Here is a 17,128-nt window from a genome sequence, read left to right on the forward strand (position 1 = left end):
GAAGTTTATTACTTTAACTAGCCGCCTTTGGCGACCAGCCGGTTCACCAATCTTAATGTTCATTTAATTTTTAATAATTAAATAGGTTGAACCGGAGTTTTACCCCCTTCTTCGCCCAGTTGCGATAACGCTCCAAAGCTGGCAATCTTTATTATGCACTATAATTGAATACCTGCTCCTTTGCTTTTGAACATTTTGCTAGGCCGTTGTTGGCGAATTTTAAAAATTGCGGGGGTTTACTCCGGCAGGGGGTTAAACTCCGGTCGTACCATTAAATATTTTACGCAATTCCAACTTTAATAGATTCTTCATCAAAATATTTTAAAACTTCAAATTTTAATAGTCATATAATTCACTCATAATATTATAAAGGCCTTCAGTCATAACGTAATAAGTATCTGTCTCATTTTCTGTTACCTCTCGTAGAATTTAAGTTTTAAATTAAAGTGTAAATGATTAATCTGCAATTAAGATAATAATATTTTTTACTGAAACAAAGCATTTTTTTTAATAATATGATTGCTGATAACAGAGTCACTGAGCGTTTAAACTTTATGGGCACTAAAGAATATCTTTCTTAATTTATGTAATATTTCAAGAATTTGTCAACAAAAGTTTCTCAGATTCATCATGAACAGATCGATTCATTAACAATGTTTAATTTTAAATGCATCAAACACTAAGAAAATAAAATGAATCGTTTAAAATAATCGGTCGAAAAAAGGTTTAAAAAAACTACTTAAAAAACGATGTACTTGAAACTATAAGCATATACAAAAAATATATAACTAACATAAATACGATTTATTTACAAAAGTATGCAACTAACCTACAAATAATTTAAAACATCCGTTGATAATGGTTGCCATGTCAACAGTCAGAACACATGAGTGAATTTTCTTCTCCAGTTACGGTAGCGGAAATGCGTGAATTTTTCTACGCCAGTTGGGGTAACTCTATGCAGATTAGACATTTTTAATTTCCTTTATTCCGTGTTATTTTAATTCAAAAGTACTTCAGAATGAATCTGAAACATGGATTAATTAACAATGTTTAATTTTAAATGCATCAAACATTAAGAAAATAAACAGAATCGTTTGAAATAATCGGCCGACAATTTTTAACCCTAGCCTCATTACTGTTGGGAGAAAAAATCTTACTCATTTGGCGGTGGGGAAAATTGAAGATTTTTTTGGCGGGAAAGTTGGCGGTGGGGAAAATGGAAGATTTTTTTGGCGGGAAAGTTAGTTTTTAATTAATAATTAAAATTCTAATTAAAAATTCAAAAAAAGGGACCCCAGGTGCACATTTCCGACCTCTAAGGTATACATGTACCAAATTTGGTAGCTGTATGTCAAATGACCTGGCCTGTAGAGCGCCAACACACACACACACATTGAGCTTTATTATAAGTATAGATATAGATATAGATGTCTTTTTGTTTTTAAAGCAAACGAAAAAGAGAAAAAATTATTCTAAAAATTTGTGTAAAGCAGGTGTTTTTATAAAAATTTTTTTTAAAGCAAACGAAAAAGGGCGAAAAAAAAATTATTCTAAGAACTTGTGTAAAGCAGGTGTTTTTATTAAATATGTTTTTTTAAAGCAAGCGAAGAAGGGAAAAAAATTATTCTAAAAAATTGGGTAAAGCAGTTGTTCTGTCTTACAGACGACTTTTCCCTTTCCAGCTCTGTTCCCGTGGAGACAGGCGCATGCGCAGTTTGTCTAGAATTTTGATACGTTTCTTTTTTATGTTTAGTTGTTTTTTTAAAGCAAGCGAAAAAGGAAAAAAATTATTCTAAAAAATTGAGTAAAGCAGGTGTTCTTATTAAATATGTTATTTTTTTTAAAAAAATGAAACGAAAAAGGGGAAAAGTTATTCTATAAAATTGTTTAAAGCAGATGTTCTGTCTTAGAAACTTCTTTTCCCTTTTCAGCTGTGTTGCCATAGAAACCAGCGCACAGCTGTTTACACGTTTATGTTTAGCTATTCAGATTTTATAATGTCTAATCAGAGTAACGGTGAATATCAGTGTGTTCGTGTTCGTCAATAAATGTTAATTTTTTTAATAACATGATTAATAAAAACAGAGTCACTGAGCATTTAAACTTTATGGGTACTAAAAAATATCTTTCATAATTTATGTAATATCTCAAGAATTTGTCGACCAGCCGGTTCGCCAATCTTAATGTTCGTTAAAATTTTAATAATTAAATATTTTATGCAATTCCTACTTTAATAGCTTCTTCATCAAAATATTTTAAAACTTCAAATTTTGATTGTCATATAATTCATTCATAATATTATAAAGGCCTTCAGTTATAACGTAATATGTATCTCTCTATTTTTCTGTTAGCACCCGTAGAATTTATGCTTTAAATTAAAGTGGAAAGAATTAATCTTCAATTAATATAATAATATTTTTTACTGAAACAAAGCATTTTTTTTATAATCTGATTACTGAAAATAGAGTCACTCAGCGTTTAAACTTTATGGGCACTAAAGAATATCTTTTTTAATTTATGTAATATCTCAAGAATTTGTCAATAAAATTTTCTTAGATTCATCATGAACAGATCGATTCATTAACAATGTTTCATTTTAAATGCATCAAACACTAAGAAAATAAAACGAATCGTTTAAAATAAACGGTTGAAAACGGATTTAAAAAAAAACTACTTAAAAAACTATGTACTTAAAACTATAAGCATATACAAAAAATATATAACTAACATAAATACATTTTAATTACAAAAGCATACAGCGAACCTAAAAATAATTTAAATCCAGTCCGCATCTGTTGATAATAATTGTCAACATAATGCGCATGCGTGAATTTTCAACGCCAGTTACGTAACGCAAATACGTGATTTTTTTCTACGCCAGTTGGGGTAACGCTATGCGGATTAGAAATTTTTAATTTCCTTTATTCTGTTTTATTTTAATTCAAAAGTACTTCAGAATGAATCTGAAAGATCGATTCATTAAAAATGTTTAATTTTAAATGCATCAAACATTAAGAAAATAAACAGAATCGTTTGAAATAATCCGCCGAAAAATATTAACCCTAGCCTCATTACTGTTGGGAGAAAAAAAACTGAAGCCTTACTCATTTGGCGGAAAAGTTGGCGGTGGGGAAAATGGAAGATTTTTTGGCGGGAAAGTTAGTTTTTAATTAATAATTAAAATTCTAATTAAAAATTCGAAAAAATGAACCCCAGGTGCACATTCCCGACCTCTAAGGTATACATGTACCAAATTTGATAGCTGTATGTCAAATGACCTGGCCTGCAGAGCGCCAACAGACACACACACACACACACACACATTGAGCTTTATTATAAGTATAGATAAAAAAGTTATTTTCTGCTTATTACTTTAGTAAAAAACAGTCCTGTCGTTCGTTCCCAAGTATCTCAAAGTACTCTTTTCAAATAATTGCATTCTATTCTATGGTATATCTCATATAACTATCATTATAATTTCCTACTGGGGTAATTTATAATCCCTCTCTCTAATTGGAAAAAGTAAAAAAAAAAAAAGTGCTTATATAGAAAACAGAAATAACAGTTTTATAAGACACGAGATTCAAATATTTAAGATTTTAAACGCACTTTAAAATGAGCAAAGACTTAATGGTACAAAGGTTCGTTGTTACTTTTAGTAGTATGACCAATCTTGTAATCAATTCATTTTTCTCCAGTATTTACTCTATTTGAAAATGTCTACTTACATAATAGGATAACATTTATCTGATTCTCGGAAATCGCATATTATTTTTAACCACCAAAACAAATTTTGAGTCAGTCGCCTTGGTGCTTTTCCAATCTATCATATTCAAATGAATACCTTTAACTCGAAAAAACTCGATTTAGGAATGACGGTCTTCATTCTTATAACTTTAACAAAGTCGAGCAAAAAACATACATTTATTAAAAAATATCAGCCGTGGATGATTAGAGATAAGTTTCTTCTTCCATTTCTACAACCTCCTTTACTTATGAAAAATCATCAAACCCCTCAGTTTCAGATTATTAGTTTAGTTTTTTTTCTTTTTCGATGCCAGTTTTCTTGTTTACTTTCATTCTTGATGTTAAGCAGTATAAAATCATTATTAACATTTAATTTTTATTCTTGAAAGATAATATTATGTAGATCACATGATAGTCGTTAATAATCGACTTTAAAATGTCGTTATTATTCCTTAAAATATCGTTATTAATCGAAAGCAAAATTATGAAAATTATTGCAGGAGATGAACATCAATTAGTTTATAGTATCATATCACTTATTATCATATAATAAAATATTCCAATTGCCTGAAAAATAAGTTACTATTTCTATACAAACTTGTTTTCAAATTCCAAATTTCGCCACGACGAAAATTGTGAAAGGTAATCAAGGGCATTGCTGTTCTCAGGAGAAATTTAAAAAAATGGAAATGGAATCTTGCTTGTAACAGTCATATTCTACAAATCCAAGAAATATGTAAATTTTCAATTTACTTTAGAAGTAATCGATGTAAGGAAAGACATTTCAAAAAGTCCTGATCTCACTTTTTTCGAAAACTATTACAACTAAATAGAAAACAATCCTGAAAAAAAAAAAAAGCCGAAAATGCTATTCATTTTCCTCTACAGTGTCTTAAAAAAGGCACATACTTTTCAGCTCGATAAGGTTACATTGACGCGTACTTAAGTCATCGTTCCCAGAAAAAAAATAATCATTCCCTGTTGAATACTCAGAGCTATATAGAATATTATAGAAAATAGTCCGAACTACGATTCAGTATCTCCGAAATTATTGCAAAATTTCTAATCACCTTTTAGATGTGTGTGAACTTACAATATTGTGAGTAACAGCACCCTCCGGATCTCTCACAGTTTGCGATGAATCGCAAATATGGAAATATTTTTCTCAGTGACATTGCTATGTGCATTTGACATTTGGAAGGATTTTGGGGTTCATTTTAAAATTGATCTAATGGGTGAATTAATCGAAATTCAAATTCAATTAATCGAAGCGACCTGCTTACAGCGACACATAATATTTTTTGCTACTAAAGATAGGAATTCACTGTGCGCCGATTCATTTAATCATGCACAAATTTAATCTAATTTCCGAGTAATTTTACAGAGTGTTCGGTAAATTTATGAGCACTCTATGAAATTTATATCAATAATATTATTATAGAAGTTATTAGGCGATAATTTATTGAGTACATCGGGAAATCTCTTTAAACAATATTAATGGGAGTGGTGGTTTTACATTTACCCGGGTTTCAAGCGTGTGGATTCGAGGTTTAATTCCACTATAGATACTCTTTATTTTGTCTCTTTTATTTATAGAGGTCACCTCCTGGAGGTAAGATCTCCGCTCTTGGGTCTTTAGATTTTAGTTTAATAATTCTATGCCTCTAGATGGCATATCATCTATTTGGACCTAAAACATGTTAGATCTGACATTGAGAGCTAAATGTTCCTCTGCTAGCTTGGCGTGTAGGGATAAAAAAAGGAGTGCTGTTCCCGCCATTTGAACTCAGCAACTCAAAATGATGAAGACAGTCTCAAAGTAAATATCATTTTAAAGGGAACTGAGTATATTTAAACTTGGCTAAATCTTGGTATTTGGAATTCAAACTGTTCCATGCTAGTAGGGCTTGAAAATCTGGAAAGCGCGTTTGCTCAAGATTTATTCTGGTCATCTGACCCAATAGTTCTCTTGTAACTTCAAAACGAGACTTAAATATACGAACTAGCTAACCTGCAACTATTCTATAGTCGTCAAAGTATTTAAAATATCCTTATTTCATGCGATTGAGAATCTAAAGGTGCTCTTTCTGAGAAACAGGGTCATCTAGAAAGAAGATAGACGTAAAAAGAAAGAGGAGGCTCTCTATTTCATTTAAAAGGAGGAGCAGAATTAATCGCAACCCCAGCGGATGAGGGGAGAGATCTCCATCGGCCGGTCATTCCGCCGTCTTAAAGACAGAAATCCTTTTGAAATGCGAAGAGGGTCGCGTAATCGGCTTAGCATCTGCTCTGCTCTCCGAGATGAAACGGACTCCCAGCGGGGAGGGGAAAAACCCATTTATCAAAGATGAAGAATGTTATAGGATAAGTTTGCTAGAAATATAACGGAAGAGGTGTCTCCCGCTGAAAAGAATTTCCGGGTCTCTCTCTAATGGAATTCTCTGCGCCGGTGAAATCATTTTTCGAGGAATGCTGCAAAATATTTTTTGCCCCCAATAAAACCCTCGACACATGCCCATCAGTTTAATTTTAACCTTAAACCAAATAACGTAAAGTTACATATAAAATAGCGTTTTTATTTTTTTGATATATGGAGTATACAGTTTTTTTAGTTAAAAAGCAGAATGCTGTGATTTCGATGAATTTCTGCACTTTAGAATATGAAAAACACATTTTTAGAATCACATCTGTTTATCCACCCGTGTATATGAATATGACCTGCAAAAAACATTAGGAATCAGCTGTATGAAATTTGGTATGCATTCCTTGTAGCCGATTTGAGTATCAGAACTGCCAATGGGAAAAGAAAATTTTCTGCACTTGATTTACTTCCTCATATCAAAAGGCCGCGGTGGCCTGGTGGTAAAGTCTCGCCTTCGGAACCGGAGGGTTTCAGGTTCGGGACCCGATTCCACCGAAGAACCGTCGTGTAAGGGGGTCTGTTGCACGTTAAATCCGTCATGACCAAACGTCCTCCCGCTGGTGTGGTGTGGTGTGGAGAGGGGGGTGCCAGCTCAGGTGTCGTCCTCGTCATCTGACCGCGGTTCAAAATTACGAGGTCCGTCCCAAAATAGCCCTAGTGTTGCTTCAAACAGGACGTTAATATAACCAAACCAAAAAAATCCTCATATCAAAAAGCAACTCAATAAAAAACCCCATCGTATTTATAAAGGCACTTTTACTATGAACATTATTATTCACGAATTAATGCCATTCCATTTATTTACATAGTCGTTTGCACTGATTCCCTTGGAAATATTAAATTATTTCTGATGTTTATTTATCTTCAGATCGTTATGATAATAATTAAACATTAATTTTCAAATCATTATAAAAATCAAATAAAGAGGAGAGTCGTTTTGGACTAAAAGAAGAGAGTTCTAGTATACACAACAATGAATTTTCACAGATAAGATGAGGATGGCACATACATGAAAAGACAGAAAAATATAATTGCAGCAGAGGATACCAAATTCTTTCTACAACAAAGTTGCCATTTACAAAGAAAAAGATTCATTGGCATGAGAAATAAAATTAGTTGCTAGATACAATAATATAATATAAAATAATAACAAAATACATTGCGACAATACACAAAACATAATAAAAGAAAATATTATTGAAATACAAATATCATCAAAATACAACATATCTAAACAGAGGAGTTTTGCAATCAGACTAATATCATTAAAGCGAGCATTTTTGATAAAATTTTTAAAATAAATGTTTTAAATAAAGTAATAATAAGATTTTTGGCGACGGCATTAGAGAACGTTGTGTTGCGTAGCCAGGGGAAATCATTTTTGACCTTACATTGTGTGGAAGACAGAAAAAGATCACTTCTTAGTTTGTGAAATATGGAAGTCCACAAAATATTTGGCAGAAATATTTCGGTTTATCATTTTTTAACAGCAATTCATTTTATTGAAATGATATAATTTTGCGCGTTCGTCCCAAAATTATAACGCTATTTTATGAAATAATGTAAAAAGTCATAATAACGACGCAAATAAAACAGTAGACAAAGCAAGACTTTGCCAAAACTAATTATACGAGGTGTCCTAAAAAGTTGTATACTGATTATAAGGATTATTTAGCAGGCATATGATGACAATTTATAACAGAATATAAATTCTAAAACACATGAGAAATGGGGGATTTTTAATCGGCAAATAGAGTGAAAAAGAGAAACTCAGCGATTTAATCGTGAATTTGAAATCATTTGTTTAATGGAATTTATATTCTCGATAACACAACAATAATATAAGTCGTATGTAGCATGAAAGATGCAATCAAAGTAACACACATTGTTAATTATAGATGTTCGGAAAACTTAAAATAAGTGTTCAACGCACTTGTCATGGGAAGCGGTATACGCTTCCCAAGTTTTTATTCTCACGATTGTGTATAATTTGTTATTATAATTTTGTATTCATTTAAACTTTTGGGATGCACTTATCTGTTGTATCCTCTTCTTTTATTAAATTTTTTGCTGAAAGCCCTCTTTCTCATTGTGATCGTCTTTTGTATATTCGACCTAAATTTTTTAAACTCTTAATTCTGCATTTGTTGCATACCATTAGAGTTGAGACACCTTGTACACAACAAAGTGTATTAATATTTCGTTTCGATTACATATAAAGGGAAATATGGAGAAAAAGTTTGTGAATTTTTTTCTAATAAAAAAACTTTAATTGATATTAAATTAAGAATATTATTTTTAATAAGCTTTATATTAAAAACTTTCCACTGGTGAATTTCAGATGTGTCTAATAAAAGCAAAAAAGATTGAAAATCTTTATAGGCAACTTATTCTGATATAGAACTATTTTTTAGGTGTACGATATAGTATTATAAAAATGAATTATACAGTAGATGGAATCGTAATTGCATCAAAACATGTTTTTAGACGCGAGCCGTTTATAACTCGGAGGGTTATGATTTCTCAGCACGTAGGAGCAAGCGGTAATCTCGTGGTGAATAATTAATAAGCGTAATCAGCTAGCAGCATTGTTCTTTTTCTGTAATCCATTTATTCGAATTCCCGACGGAGACGAAAATGTTTCTTTTTTCAATGCTCTAAATGCAATTCAATTACTTAGGCACACAGGCGGCTAATTCACTAAAACATCTAATAACTCTTCTTATTTCCAACGTCTGTTTCCTGTATTTGACCGAAAATACAATAGCCATTGCTTTTCAGATTTTTTTAAAAAAGAAATATTTAGAGATGATGCTTTGGTAACTACGCAGAGTGTTATAAATTTCAAGCACGCTATACTATTTCATTATGGAATACGCTATTTGTATTTGTACGTCGTTAAATCAAAATGGGATTGTCGAAATGGTGATAAAATTAAAATTTTGGATACTGGTATGTATATCTCTCTACTAATAATAAATGAAAATGCACGCGCATATGTTTGATTGAGTACTATAGGTTAGACTATCAGATCTAGATTTTTTTCAAATTTGGCACAAATATGCTTTGAAAGGTGAGAATATGCTTCTCTATTACATTTTTTTGAAATTTTATTTGATTAAAAATAAAGTCGATTTTGTTAGCTAATCCTCCATAACTATATGAAACATATTGCTCGTAACTGGTGTTAACATCATTTTAAAACATTATCTTTAAACATTTGGCATGACGAAATTTGCCCAGGACTTTGAAATATTTCAAAAATTTTTTGCCTCATTTTTAGCAATAGCTTTTATTGTTGAAATTAAATTCAAATCGTTTTCTTTGTTATGCAAAATATTTAATCGCGTTGCTGTCTCACATTGATTAAAAATAAAGAAGAAAAATTCAAATACTTATTATTCGCACAGTTTGCATGATGGATCAGTAAGCAAAGTTATACTACTGCCAATGACGACTTACAATTTAAAGATAACTCACCAGATAATTATGACTTAAATGGTACAGTGAAGTCATGGGTATTGACTTCATTAAAAAGGTTTGTAAGCAGAATAGGTATGAGATTAATAGAATGATTGTTTTAATGTTTATCAAAATTTGGTGCTTAAAAATACTTTTAGAGAATTATTAACATACAATTATATTTGAATTTAAACACCACAAATATTTCTAGTGAGTTAGCTGGTCATTAAAGGCTACAAGTTTTCCAATAAAAATTTTCGAACCATTGATACTAGCAAAAGTTTATTGCTCCAATAAGGAAGACACAGGAAGAAATTAATGTAGATAAAAAGGAGATTTGAAATTCCATTCTCTTACTATTTGAATCTAAATAAGAAAGTGAAACGAGTTCATAATGAAAACATAGTCATTGTGTTTTGAATAAACAGCATATCACTCGCAAAACTGAGTCTGATCGCATGGTGTGCGAGATATATAATTCGATTGAGATGAAAGCTTAAATGTTTCCAATCCTTCACTATGAAAAGGCTTCAACTTTCCCAAAATTAGAAACGTAGATATTTTAAATGAAGATATTTTTGGCTGACTATTAAAGTTCTAGATTTAAAAAAAAACTTATTATTTTAAATCATATCTCGAGAAAATAAATTTTTTTATAAGAGATAAATGACTAAAAAGCATACAGTATCGATCACAATTATATTATTTCTTCGAAGATCAAAACGACCATGCAATTTATGTCTTGGCTTTTAACCTATATGCGAAACTTATTCTGTATTAAAATTTCCTTGTTATGAAGATTTATCTGAGATCCATTAGAGACGGAATGAAGGCAGATTGTTTATCCTGGAAAATTCTGTGCTATTCGACTTTCGATTAGATTATTCCAAACATTGATAACACAACGAAAGCTTTCATGCTATGACATATGTGTATTTCTTTCCATTGTCCCTGCCAGCGTTTCTGATGCTTTCGTGTTTTGCAGAGTTGCTGAGCAAGCAAAAAAAAGAGGAGGTGGAAGGCCCACCCCTTTACCTGTGCCTGCGGATGGGGATCCCGAAAGAAAGGAAACCCCATCCCTCGCCCGTGCTTTCTTACGGAAAGAAGCGGGCTCGATCCGAGTACTGGTTCTCTATACTCAGGAGCAGGTGAGTGATTCTTTGAAAATGCATACAACTTTCTATAGCACGGGCAAATCATTTTGTGGGCCACAGTTATTGGCGGATTTCGGATTCAAGATTTAAACCTGCCAAAGGACTTACGTGCATACAGGCCTGTGCCTATATATATATATTTGCATGCTATTCCAATAAGTCGTATTTCCATGCTATTGATCTAAAGTTGCAGTCATCACAATATGTTAAATGAGAAACGTGTTTATAGAACGGTATTTGGAATGAGGCTTAGTTGTGCGACGCTAATGAACTGAACCCATTTGAGATTAAGAAACGTTTATCTATATTTATTTAAGGTATGATTCGAAAAATTAATTGCTTCAAGTTCTCTTTCGAATCAATTTTATTGAATTCAGTCTTTTTTCGACAAAAATGCGCAATTTTAAGCAATTAAAATAATGAAGATATTCACTGCATTGCTTTATTTTATGAGAAATATTTTATTTATGTGCCTTTATTCTTCGTATATTGGTATCAACGATAAATTATTATATTTTTTTAAAGTCGTTTTTCATATATACTGGCATTTCTTTTTGTAGCCGTTTCATTTTTAAAGCTTTTATATGTAATGTGATTTACAATTCACCATTTTTTCATATTTTAAGGAAATTTATGAGCTGACTAAAACCTTGGAACAGAAATTAACTTATAGGCTTAGATTATAAATTTGTTTTCTTACACTAATTTTATGTTCTATTTAAATTCTTTGTGAAGTTTATTTTTATAAAGATAGAATTTTGCAAAAGGTTTTTCATTTACTCTCTCTTGTTCTAGATTCTAAGATTTTGTATAATTGCGAGTTTCTGTGAGGAAATTAATTATCATTAAATTGATTGATTATTATTGCATTAAATAGGAAAAAAATAATTATTTGAATCAAAAATTAGAAATCTGAAACGGAATCATAAAAATGGCAGAAATAAAATCACATAGCATATCATAAAAAATCATAATTCCTCAGAATTCCTTGATAATTAAAATGTTAATTACGAATGTAAATATATTTCAAATTTAATTAAAATATTTTTATCAACATTTTACGCTTTTTCGATGTTTGTTCATATTTGCAGATATTTGATAATTTTTAGTTTGTTTATTAATGCACCGATGACAGCATATTTAAAGTTTTTAGTTATTAACTATTTTCTTATAATTGTTTATTTCAAACTAAAAATTGTTATACTCCATTGTTATAATTCTATTTCAATTTTAATAAAAAGGATAAGGCCCGTAATTTAATAATCTTTGATTTAAAAAATTAGCAATTGATATTTTAAAAACATATAGTAATTTTTTATAAGCTTTCTAGAAAAAAAAATTGTAAAATATTTTATTTTAATTTTTTATTTATTTTTTAGAAGAAATGAATTCTTTATTAGTTCCTTTTTTTAGCATAAGAATGAAGCATTCTGTTTATAACAATAAATGGTGCAATTACGCTTGTAATTTTACTCCACACACATAAATAGATAAGAGGGCTTTTATTATTTTCAGATGAAACTTATTAAATGTCTGTGAATTAACAAGCAATCTTAAATCACTTCCATCAAGGAATAACTTTTTCATGTAGAACTTAAGAAATTGATTATTGTTTGAAATATGTCTGAATACTTAATCGATTCCTTTGTGATACATATGATTTATTGATTAATTGATTGAGCTATAAAAGTTTTGAATATTTACCACCGAATTCTGAAGAATAAAACTCCCTTCCACTTCATTAAATGGCAGCACATTCAGTGCTTCAAATATTGAAGTATCTTCAAACCGAACGGAGTAAATCTTTAGAATTTCAACAAATGGTTCCACAAGATTATCTATAATATATCTATATATAATATTGTTGTGATTATGTACATTTGCTATTTTGCAATTATGTAGTTCTTATATTAACTCTGTAATGTTCGAGAAAAGGCATCTCGGAATTACAATGGTGGTGACTGTGTCAAGTCATCTTGATAAGATAGCATTACAAGTGAAACTGCTGTGTTAATTTCAAGAAGTTCCGATTTGTTATCAGTTCGCCAAGAAAATTTAATCCAGGCAATCGCAGAATACCACGTGCAGGCTGTAAAGATTTAGCAATATCAATGGATACAGTCCTTATTTATGATGGCGATTTTCTGTCGCACAAGCGAAATATTGAGCCACCATATGTCGATGCTCTAGACATTTTTTTTTATATTCTAGTGAATATATAAAGATTATCATAAGTTGAAATAAAAATGATACAAATTTTTAAAAATGTAATATCAAAAATATAATATAATACAATACAATATAATAGATGGCTATGCAGATTTTCTTTAACCATAGATATATTTTGGGGAATAACTTACTCCAGGTCACTGGCAGCTACTCATTTCACTGACAGCTATTTAACATTGTTCTTAGTATTAATATAATCTTCTTTACTCAACAATTCTTCAGTTTTTTTCCCTCTTGCATTTATAACTGTTTCAAGTTTTTTTAATTATTTCATGGGTCAGTTTTAATTAAATAGTATATCAAAAATATATTAAAGTAAAGATAAACAATTTTTATCCTATCGCATTGATGCCTAACCAACAGCATTCTGCAGATATACATGTCTGTCTCTTTCTTACACTAATTGCATTGAAACGAAGAAGTATTCATGATTTACTCATGGCTCTCTTTCTTGCTATGTAGTCCCTTTACTCTTATCGTTTTTTCTTAATTCCGTAACTCTCTTTATAGAAGCTTCATTTCAAAAATCTTCCTCATTTAAATTAGTATGGGTCCCACTCACGTGCATTAATTAAATTTCTTTTTTTTCTTCTTCCGTCAGAGTGGAAGACGTTTATAACTTCCTACAGCAATGGATCCCCCACTTGTATGGCGACGTGGACGACGTCGATCCGGACGAGGCCGGGTTCATACCCATAGACGATTCCTTGCCGGACGAGGAGGAAGAAGAAAAGAAGGAGGGGGAGGATGGAGAAGGGGAAGGAGGAGAAAAAGAGGCACCTCGTTCGTTCCTTAAACTGGTGGAGGAGCACTTTGGTTTCAAGAGTATTAGTCCCGGAGACTGGGAGGTGAGGTCGTTTAGAAAAACTTTAAACAAATATTTAACTAGTTTTTTTTCTCAAGAAAGAAACAAATGCCATGTTTGAAGAATTCATCTCCTTCATGAGGGTTGGTAAATATTTACTAAAAAGCCATTGGAGTTTTACTTCGTCCTCACCTTTCAGGTTGAATCTATGGTTACATTTAAGTGTCTAACAGAAAACTTCACTTCATTTTCACATATTTGATGACTTGATTTTAATCAAAAGCAAAGAAATAAAAATATATATACTAAAGATGATAGAAAACGATGATAGGTCTTTTATAGCTGATTAGGGAGGAAAGAAAGCGCATTATTTCGATTCTCTGATCAAATCTCAGCTTTTACTTGATATCTGCATATTTTTTCTAGTCGTAAAACTAAAATTAAAGGAATGAACAGTGTCAAATATTATTAGTTTTACAAAATTTTTATTTGAAAATACTCCAGCTCTTAATCTTATGTCAGAAATGTATCTTTAACGTATGATAGGAGCACTAATTGCTAACTCATTCCTCTAAAAATATCTTATCATGATTCGTGATATACACGTTAGAATACAGATATCTGTTTTTTTTTTTATCTAATCTGATTTTGTGAAAGCATTGTTGCCATACAAAGTATGGAAACACTCATAATCAGTAAAAACCAATTCAATTGTTACCCCTAAAAAATACTTACAAAGGAAGCCTATGAAACTGAAAAATGTGTATATAGGAAGTACGAATATGAATACTAAACTGTTCTAGTTGTCTAATTTATAACTTTAATTCAGCTACATTCCTTGTTTATGTATTGCGTGCCGTTTCACTAAAAATAAAAAAGCCGTTAATGCTCTGATGCGCGAATAAATAGATATATACTCCCATTTCAAAATTGCTTTTTAGATCATTTACAATGCAATTTACCTCAAATGAATTATTTTGATCTTTTAATTTATTTCTTTAAAAAAAGATCTCAATTTTATAAAAAATTCTTCTCCATTTTTAAAATTTCTATATTCAGATTCGGTATTTAAATTTTACTTTTTATTTCAATATTTCTTCTATAAGTTAAAAATGTCTCTGTATTTAAGATGCATCAGTATGACCAGAAGCCAGTGTAATGTGCTTTTCTAAAATTTGAAATCTTCGCACATCAGGACCTTTGATAGTATGAACAGTCTAATCAGATATTTGCATTTCATGAATATCAATGAAAAACATCTTAGATCCCATTCTTACCTCCATTTTTATTTAACAAATTTTTCTTTGGAGATGTCATTCTATATATAATGCCCGATACAAATGAAAGAAAAGTAACGAAGTTGTTGTAGAATTCGTTGATAGTGTTTATTTTTCTTTGAGTATTTTAAAATTATTTCTAGATTTCAATAGGAGTAATGATGACTTATGCTTTGAAGTTACACGAGTTAGGCTATAAGTAGAGAATAAAAATTTTAACTGAGTCGGAATCCCCACGCCAAACTTCCGTACTTCGAGCTTATTTAGCTCTCGAAAAATTTAATGCACTCAACGTTCTAACGTTAAGAAGATTTTCAGTGAAACTGTATCTGTAATCTGAGATCTGCAGATTCCGAATTCAAACATGTCAGCATATCTTTGTTGTCCTGGGAAAAGCGAAAAATTTGAATGTACAAAGAAAAACGAAATGAAATTATTAAGATTTTCTTCGATTACTTGTTGATCATAGTGCAAAATGGTGTCAATTAATGGTATGTGATATCAAATTATGCATGATTAAAATAACTTCTTATCAAATTATATGATCAAAAGTATCCGCATACTTTGGAATTTACGTATTTTTCCGAATCTCGTCGGAAAAAATAGATGAACTGTGTTCGAACTTCAAAATTACACAAACTCATTTTTAGCGTGAAGATTCGGTCTTTAATGGCGTAAAGTCCACAAAGGCATTTAGAGGCTCCATTAAAAATCGAGGAAAACGAAAATTATTTTGAATTATCTTGTTTCACAAAAAGCAGATAATGATTTCAAGCTTTCAACATTGATTTTATTTACTGTGGAAAATACATAGATTTTTGTAAAAATAACACGCGTATTCAAGAAGATATAAAGACATTAAAAAAATATTCCAATTATTTTCTTCGTGTTTTTTGTTTATTGAATTCTATAAATATTTTTATAAATATAAGTATATTTTGTAAATAAATTCGATCTCTGTGTGTGCGAAATAGAATGCATTTTTCTTTCAAAAATGCACGAACCCAAAGGTGTCCAAATAATTTTCGTCTAAAACTTCATTTCAAATGTGTGACGCCAATTTAACTTCGGGGTTCATTGTGCCTTTTAGAATGGGAAAAAAGAGAATGACGTCACAACGTAATGTTTGTCACGTGACTGTGCCATCATATGAACTGTCTTCCTCCCCAATAATTTTACACAGAAAAGCACGACATCCGTCAGTTAATTCCTCGCCCAAACTTGCCGATTGATTAGACAGACCTCCCTCCCCCGCCTCACGAAGAAACCGAGAGGTGATTTATGAGGCTCGTCCCCCCATGTACCGTCCATCCTCATCTGTCCGGTCGCATTCTTAACGTATGTAAACCCGTTAACATTTCCTTGCACTCTTCACACAGACTACTCGGGCCATAAATCAAATCTTTCTTGTATCGATCCGCCGCCGGCACGATGAAAAGACGGAGCATTTTTTTTTTCTTCTTCATTTTCGTGCGAAAGCGTAGATGGACCATAATGTCTCATCGGGTACGGACATCAGATGAATTTTGCGAAACTCCCCGGGAAGTTTGTGGAACGATCAATCCTCATTTGTATTTGCTCTTTAACTTAAAAGGTTGTGAATCCTGTTCTCCCGAATTAGAATGCTTAGCAAAAGACACGAGAAAAAAATAATTGGAGGATTTGATTTTATATAATATTTTAATATTGACCAAGTTTAGAAATATCAAATAAATTTTAATTTTCTTTCATACAGAATAATACAAAGAAAATTACCGCAATTTATTCAAGGTTTTGGAAAAATTTCTGCGTTTTATAGATTTTTGCGTTTATAGAAAGATCTGAGTTTTATAGACTTTAATTATAGATTTTTTTAGAATTCTTAATGACAATTTTTTTGATTAATATTTGTCTCACAGTCTGTCTGTCTGTCAAAAACTCAGATTTCATTGGCTCGAAAATCATCGATTTCGATCAAACTTTAGACGAACACATCTGAAGACCCGTTCCTGTGGTCTTTGGTTTTTACAGATAGGGTCGTAAATCTGCC

General features: G+C 31.1%; 1 protein-coding gene across 1 annotated transcript in view; it reads left to right on the plus strand.

Moving 5' to 3' along the window:
- LOC129965360 (nuclear receptor coactivator 7-like) overlaps nt 1–17,128 on the plus strand; it is a 131,985-nt gene that overhangs the window by 79,359 nt on the left and 35,498 nt on the right. The window contains exons 13-14 of the mRNA XM_056079189.1: nt 10,620–10,782; nt 13,619–13,865. Of these exons, the coding sequence (XP_055935164.1) occupies nt 10,620–10,782; nt 13,619–13,865 (410 nt within the window). The remainder of the gene's footprint in view (nt 1–10,619; nt 10,783–13,618; nt 13,866–17,128) is intronic.

Source organism: Argiope bruennichi, chromosome 4 (assembly GCF_947563725.1).
Source record: "Argiope bruennichi chromosome 4, qqArgBrue1.1, whole genome shotgun sequence".
NCBI classification, from domain to species: Eukaryota; Metazoa; Arthropoda; class Arachnida; order Araneae; family Araneidae; genus Argiope; species Argiope bruennichi.